The 7,496-nt window shown below is 34.2% G+C and overlaps 3 protein-coding genes across 3 annotated transcripts; 2 read left to right on the top strand and 1 right to left on the bottom strand.

Annotated features, from left to right (window-relative positions):
• The first annotated feature begins 18 nt into the window (after window positions 1-18).
• Window positions 19-2,160, top strand: LOC107264994 (tektin-4-like). The gene is made up of 6 exons (XM_025082645.1): window positions 19-550; window positions 614-923; window positions 1,014-1,228; window positions 1,294-1,516; window positions 1,584-1,738; window positions 1,799-2,160. The coding sequence occupies exons 1-6, from the start codon at window positions 165-167 to the stop codon at window positions 2,013-2,015; spliced, it is 1,506 nt and encodes a 501-aa protein (XP_024938413.1). The 5' UTR covers window positions 19-164; the 3' UTR covers window positions 2,016-2,160.
• A 522-nt stretch (window positions 2,161-2,682) lies between these two features.
• On the top strand, window positions 2,683-5,007 carry LOC107265365 (peroxiredoxin-2). Its single transcript, XM_015734771.2, has 5 exons — window positions 2,683-3,018; window positions 3,746-3,863; window positions 3,937-4,176; window positions 4,243-4,408; window positions 4,857-5,007. The coding sequence occupies exons 1-5, from the start codon at window positions 2,844-2,846 to the stop codon at window positions 4,908-4,910; spliced, it is 753 nt and encodes a 250-aa protein (XP_015590257.1). The 5' UTR covers window positions 2,683-2,843; the 3' UTR covers window positions 4,911-5,007.
• LOC107265362 (chromatin assembly factor 1 subunit B) lies at window positions 4,906-7,392 on the bottom strand. The gene is made up of 6 exons (XM_015734763.2): window positions 7,027-7,392; window positions 6,764-6,896; window positions 6,373-6,679; window positions 6,040-6,303; window positions 5,741-5,968; window positions 4,906-5,670 (listed from the first exon to the last, which is right to left on the bottom strand). The coding sequence occupies exons 1-6, from the start codon at window positions 7,165-7,167 to the stop codon at window positions 5,040-5,042; spliced, it is 1,704 nt and encodes a 567-aa protein (XP_015590249.1). The 5' UTR covers window positions 7,168-7,392; the 3' UTR covers window positions 4,906-5,039.
• Window positions 7,393-7,496: the final 104 nt, after the last annotated feature.

Raw genomic sequence — 7,496 nt, 5'->3', positions numbered from 1 at the left:
ATATGGTTCTTATCGTTCTATTGTTTATAATTTACGTGATTCACATAACCTCATAAAGTCCATCGAAACAAGTCTAATTGCGTTAAATTGATGCAATCAAGGATTTTGAATCTCCTGGACAGAAAACATCGATCGCAAGCCGCGCGTACTAATGATTTCCAATTATGCCAGAACCAAATCCATGCTGCATCCTACAGGATATAAAAACTGAAGAATTTGAAAATCCCATTGTAATTCCAAAAGATGAAGCCACGTTACCAGAAACTCAAGAGAATTTTCAAGACTCGCACGAAACGAGATGTCCAATCATTAAACCATGTGTTTGCACGGAACCAGAAGTTCTCATCCCTAGACCGATAGTCTTACCTCCTGATCCTTTAGGACCAGCAAAAGAACCTGTACCTTTAGATTATTGGACTCCTTTGGCAGGATTGACAGGAACTCGACCGGCCGTTGATAACTTTTCAATTTCACGATATAGTCCCGCCGAAGGGCGACTGCACAATAAGAGTCTTTTCGAAAATTCTGAAACCAGTATAGAAAATGCCGCGTAAGGAAGTCAACGAAGTTAATACCAAATAATCTCTTGTCTATTTGTCAAATATATTTACAGTTTGGCAGCCTTCAATGCGCGGCGTTATATGCATCGTATCTATATTGAAACAGACAAGAACCAGTTGTCCAGTGACATAAAACTCAGTGAAAGAGCTGGTCTTATTTTTCGATGGAAAACGGAATTAGATCTATCCATTGCTGATACAATTAAAGAGATTAGTTTAATCCAAGAAGAACGTAAACGTATAATACGGTGCCTGCATGCTGTACAAATGGTGCACGCCATTGCGACTGACGTAAAACATGCAAGGTGTTCAAGAATGGAATTTGATTTAATTCTAGATGAAGTAGACGAAGAAGTGATTAAGGTATAAAGTATTTGAAAAATGTTATTATATTTTTTATTAGGTGCCCATTGTACATTATTCGACTAACGTACATTATTCGAAAATATATAGGAATTAAAATTGAGCGCGGAAATTCAAATTCTATACAACAAATATGTAGATCAATTAATGTCACAATTGCAAGAATTGAAGGACTCAAAGCAAAAATTAGAGATAGATCGTTCCAATAAACTGGACTCTTATGAAATCGACACTACTTGTCGTGGATTGAAAAGTGATTCAGAAATAGTAATTTGGAAACCAGGATCTGCTAGAATCCCACCGGAGTATGTATCCATGTACTGCTAATAAAATTACGTAGAAATTTACATTACATCTTTATTTCATCTAGTCAATCGTCACCGTACGACTACGAACGTTACACAAAAGAAGGTTTGGTCCAGGCTGATAATGTTCTAGAAAGATCACGTATTCTTCGCAATAACTTATATAATATTTACGAAAAAGCAATCAGGGATCTTAGGATTCAAGCTGATCGTATTGAACTTGCTCTTGCGAATAAAATCGAATTAACCGTTCAAATTATTCAACGCCTGGAAAACGAACTAATCAGAGTATTTTTAGTTCTATCAGTCTTATCAATCCCGCCTCATAATTATTCATCAGTTCATCATATTTCAGTGTCTACGTAAACTGGCAGATACTGAATTTCTGGTGGATCAAATGCGTACAGCCCTAAAGAGATTAGACGGTGCCATGAAATGCGCACAGACGCGATTAGATATGCGATTAAAGCGTGCTGGTGTAGAAAGTTGCAGAGATGCTGTTCAGGCCGAGTAATTTTTATATTATATGAAAATGAAATGCTAATTTTATTGATTATAAATTAAATTTAGATTAATAGAAGAAGTGAAGATTCTGTCGAAGAATATATCTGACATGTTGGAACAGATAAAATCTGCTGATGATTCTACGATTGATTTAGTCAAGGCACGTCGAGATATAGAAACAGAGATCATTGTGAAAAAAAAGTCACTGTGTGTAGATCGCGATCGTTGCCAATTGATAAGATCCTTTTATCCCACTGTTCAAACCTTGGCTGGATATTGTTAACGTTTATATATTCCTTGAATAATTGGATATACGAATGACGCGTTGGATTTTTGTTAAAGTCCTTATACACGCAATTTTTAAATGAATTCTGTACAGAATTTTTTATGTTACTTTACAGTTAGCGTTGTAGATTTGTAAAGAAATATACAAGGTTGCTTAGCACGAGATATTTTTATTCTGTAATGATTATGCATTGATGTTAGTAAAATAGTTCCTTCCTTCCTTTCCTTGTGGCTGCCTCCTCCAATGCGGATAGTCAAATATTTGTGTATTAAAAATATCAACGGGCCGAAGTCTGCCCAGTAACAATTGTTTGAAAATGGTACAACGCAGTAGGGCAACACGAAACATGTGGGATATATTGATTTATACAGGAATTATTGGAATTACTGCTCTTTTTAATTTGGATGTCTTCAGTAATCTGCACGACGCGTTAAAGGGGACATACGAACAGGAAACTTCAGAGATATTAAGTAAGAGGCGAAATAACCAAACATATTTATACAATTTTACATTACTTTAATGGTGAAGTTTCGAAATTGAATCTGTAGCACCATCTGTGAGTACGTAAAGTAGTTAATTCGTTGCATAAACAGGTTAATCAGAATCAGCCTTCACGATACAATAATTGGACAAGCTTTTTCCCTCTATTCGATGACCAACAAGAGTTAATATGCTTAATGGCGGCAAAACGTGTCCGATAGGCGGATATTTTTTGAAGTAACCGTATTTCGAATGAATGAAAAACTCCGTATAATCGCGTAAACATAATCAGTAGTTAGTAGATAAGAAATCAACACGTCGATTATTGTCACGCACCCGGTAAACATGTGGTCCAGTGAAATTAGTTTTTCTGGCATACTTTTTTTGATCTTATGCCTTCATAAATGCTGGGCATCTCATTTTGGAGAAGATGAAGCTTGCTACTCGTTCGCAGGTGGTACTGTTTATCCTACTGGCACAAAACATGTAGGACACCAGCTGCAAACGACAAAAGCTGTTAGTAAGTTGACTTATGATATTTTATCATAATTAATTCTGCTTCTATTGAAAGTTACAGATTTGAGTAAATTAGCTTTTTAATCAGGTTTATGAGAAACGTCGATAGCGGTTAAAAAACATAAGCTTGCTCATAAACACAATAATGATGCGTATGAATAAACAATGTTTAATATATACCTAAGTGACTCTCAGATGTAAATTTTTATTGACATTTATTGGAAACCGATTTCCTACTTTTCATGTAAATAAAACATGATTTTTTAGTTGAGACAATTATAATCGTTCTTTGGATATAGCGATTAGTTATAGATTTCACGTGATTTATTGAGTGGCATTTATCATGATTAGAAATCAGTTCAATTTATCAGATTATATTGTTGGGGAATATATATATTTTGAGAGAAGTTGAGATTTTGTACCTCAGTTTTTTTAATCGATTAAATGTTTATTGGTTATATCTACATTTATTCATTAGTGAATATTATTATTGTATTTGTAATTAGCAAGAATATGTTTCTACTATTTATGCAATGTGACCTAATTTAAGAACTCTGTTTGGCTATATTCCAGCTGGTCTCTATAGTATATTCGGAACATCTATGTCAGATACATAGTGTATAGAAAAAATTACTAGAATGACTTAAATGGAATATCTCTCCACATAATCATGAAGCTGCTTCAACAATATAGTTTTCTTATAATTCACAATTTTTTTAAATGTATTACAGTTGGAAAGCAGGCACCACATTGGGAAGGTACTGCTGTTATAAATGGAGAGTTCAAGGATATCAAGTTGGCTAATTTTAGGGGAAAATATTTAGTATTTTTCTTTTACCCTCTTGACTTGTAAGAAGATTTGTTATAAACTATCAGAATTTATTAATATTTGATTTACTATAATAGTATACATTTTTTATAGCACATTCGTGTGTCCGACTGAAATCCTTGCATTTTCTGATCGTGTGGAAGAATTCAGAAAGCTCAATGTCGAAGTAGTTGCAGCTTCAGTCGATTCCCACTTCACACACTTAGCCTGGATTAATACTCCAAGGAAAGAAGGAGGACTTGAGAAGATCAAGATCCCTCTGCTGTCTGACCTTACACACAAAATATCTAAGGATTATGGTGTATATCTGGAAGATCTGGGTCATACCTTACGGTAATTATATAAAGTCATACAAATTTTATAACATTTCATATTAATTGTCGTTGATCTTCATGGCAGTGCTTTGTTTATCATTGATGGAAAAGGAATCTTACGTCAAATTACAATGAATGATTTACCCGTTGGTCGATCTGTTGATGAGACTCTTCGATTAGTACAAGCTTTCAAATATACAGATGAACATGGAGAAGTTTGTCCGGCTGGATGGAAGCCAGGACAAGATACAGTGAGTACTCATACAATCATTAAAAAATGTTTATTCCAATGTCGCTATCATAGGCCAAATATATTTACAATTTTATAGCATAATCATATGTTTAATATGCGTCCATAAAATATTCGCTAAGTGCGCACGCACATGGATTATAATATATCTAAGCACTTATTTCAGTGTACGCGTAAACAAAAAGTACAGTAGAAAACTCCGTTTAAAAAAATTGATGACGCTGATACATTGTACGACTACAACTATACATCCTTAGATATTTTTTTGTGTGCGTACGCACATAGTTAATAAATCTAATATTATCAGTAACATCAGCCGAATCATTTTCTAATTAAAATATTATGGACGTCTGGAAAAGTATCACAAAATACACATAGTTTACATATGAATTATGTGTAATAATTCTTATTAAATTTATTGTACCTTATGAATAATTGTTTGATTCCAGATCATTCCAAATCCAGTGGATAAAAAGAAATTCTTCGCGAAGAACCAAGTGTGATATTTTCTTATTTTTTTATCCGCCCTTTTTACATTTACGTACATGAATGAGGTTCGCCATTAAAAATAAAATCTCTTAACATATTGTGTACAACCTATTCCTTTCGTGTATGATTAGGATAAAATGTATCTATTCCTTCTTTGTCCGTTTAGGACTTGAAAGGGTAATGAGTTGTACTCGTCGTGGAGTTCTATTCAAAGTCATGGAAGTTATTTCTGGTTTCGGTGGAGTGTGCTTAGTGCACTTAGAATCCTTTGAATTTTTCTCAATCACCTTTTCACTATTTATTGCGACAGTTTTAGTAACTTCTATTGCAGGTGCATTATTTGTTATATCATTCACCGTACTCTCTTCTTTGTACACTAAATGTATATCCTCAGTTTCCTCAATGATTTCCTCGATTTCATTTCTCTTACCAGTTTCTGCTGTTGTTTTATCCTTAGCAACTTCATTTTGTGTCTTCTTTGTTAAAGCAGTATCTACTGCCATCACATCGCCGTCATCATCACTTTCAATATTAGTTTTTTTTATGTCAATGTCCATTGCGTTATTATCTGAATCCAAAAATGGCTGATTGTCACTTACAATATCGTCTTTGATACTGACTTTCTGTGATATTTTCTTGCTATTGTTTAGATAATTGTTCGCGCTAATGGATTTATCCATTTGATAAGCTTTACCTAGTTCATCGTTTCGGAAATGTACTATGGAACAATAACCATCTGTGGAGGATATTACTAAAATTTGACCATCGGAAGACCTGAGGATGAAATATAATTAAGGAATAATGGAAAAGACAGTTTATTGTTTCTTAATAAAGTATTACCCACCAAGAGACGTCGGTCAAACGTGTATAGTGAATATTAGATACAACGGCAATTGGTGACGTCTGTTGTGTGTCATATATTAATACAGATTTCTGTGTGGCTACAGCAAAAACCATTCTATAGGGTAAGGCCATCATAGATGCTGGACCATTGTCTCTTAATTCAAAATAGATAGGACAGCAACGAATGGCTATTGTACTTTCATCAAGTGACGGTAAAACAGCAATAGGTCTAAAAAATTAAGAATTCAATTAAACTCTTGATATCGATTCCATTAGTAATGCGTGTTTTGAAAAACTTACTCTCTGAGATTATGTCTAGAAAAGATTATCGTTGTGTTTGCAAATTTCTCCGAAGAATCTTGAGGTTCGATAATACCAGAAGGTGCTAGGATCAATGCACCGTCTAAGGAGAATGTCAATCTCCTGAAGAAGGATTTAAATGTATCATCATGAAATAAACGAACTGTCTGTCCCTCAAGGTGATGTCCAGGTGGTGTTGGGATTTTAGCTTTGCTTACACGTTGCACTGTTTTCTTCGTATTAATGTCAATCAGCCGACATATTCTATAAGAGAGTTGGAATTAAATGATGTACCAGGTAGAAGATGTATGAAACATTTAGTATTAAAAATACCTATCTGTGCTCAGGGTACAGACGTACTGATTACCAGGATCCCAAGCTACACCCTGAACAAATCCTTTATGCTCCGAAATTATACCAATATTTTTTCCCTTCTGAATATCCCATAAAATAGCTGTATTATCTACAGAGCCTGAGATGAGTGAAGTTGAATCTGGGGACCAACTGATATCATAGATATCTTGAAGATGTCCTCTTAAGACCTTCCACGACTTCCAATGTTCCTTATTCTGATTCTCTTCACTGTCAAGAGGAGGTGGCTCAAAACCTATCTTTTGTTTCCATAGTATAATAGCTGATTCTGAAATCAAAGGTATTAGCTATAGAATCAATAACAGCATAGAACAGCAAATAGTGATATTCGTAACTATTCCTTTATACAAACCATCATCACCAGATGCCAAAATTTCACCTGATGGTGAAAATCTAACAACATTCACAGCTCTTTGATGTCTATCTAGGTCTGCTATAAATGTTACAACTGCTGCACCAACTTCATTAATTTTGACATGCCAAATCTATGAAATGATTAAAAACAATTTAAATGAAGCGACAATATATTAGGTTGTCAAACTTATCTTGACATATATTATATCAGTTTAACATTAAGAAAACTGAGTATAATATCAAAATTGTATAATTTTATACCAAAATGTGGGAATCAGCTCCTCCGGTAGCAACACGCCAAGAAATCTCATTTTTTTCTGAATTTATTGTTCCCGGTTGTACATCAATACTCAAAACAGGATCACGATTATGCCATGAAATCTCCGGAATAGTACACTTCATGATAATTAAATAAAATACAATGTGTGATACGATGACGATGAAATAAGTATCAATAAACGTGTAACTTTTCTAATTCAACAGTTATATTCTTTAAAACTTTTTGTGACATCGACAAAGTATTAACCCCTATTTCATATGAGTGACATTTCACGCGATTACCGCGAAAATCTTGCCGTGTACCAAAATACACCAATTTTTATCCCTAACGAGGCTGCGTTCTAAAATTACTAATCGAGTTAAATGAAGTTACGAAGTTTGATAATAGATGGAGGTTCTTTAACGTTGTGCATCTCCCTACTCTTCTCTGTTTATGTTGTCTAAGAGTTCAT

This window comes from Cephus cinctus, unplaced genomic scaffold, assembly GCF_000341935.2.
Source record: "Cephus cinctus unplaced genomic scaffold, Ccin1 Ccin1_scaffold0215, whole genome shotgun sequence".
Lineage (NCBI taxonomy): Eukaryota > Metazoa > Arthropoda > Insecta > Hymenoptera > Cephidae > Cephus > Cephus cinctus.
Note: the sequence above shows the minus strand (reverse complement) of the source record. Positions and strands in the feature narration are given on the sequence as shown.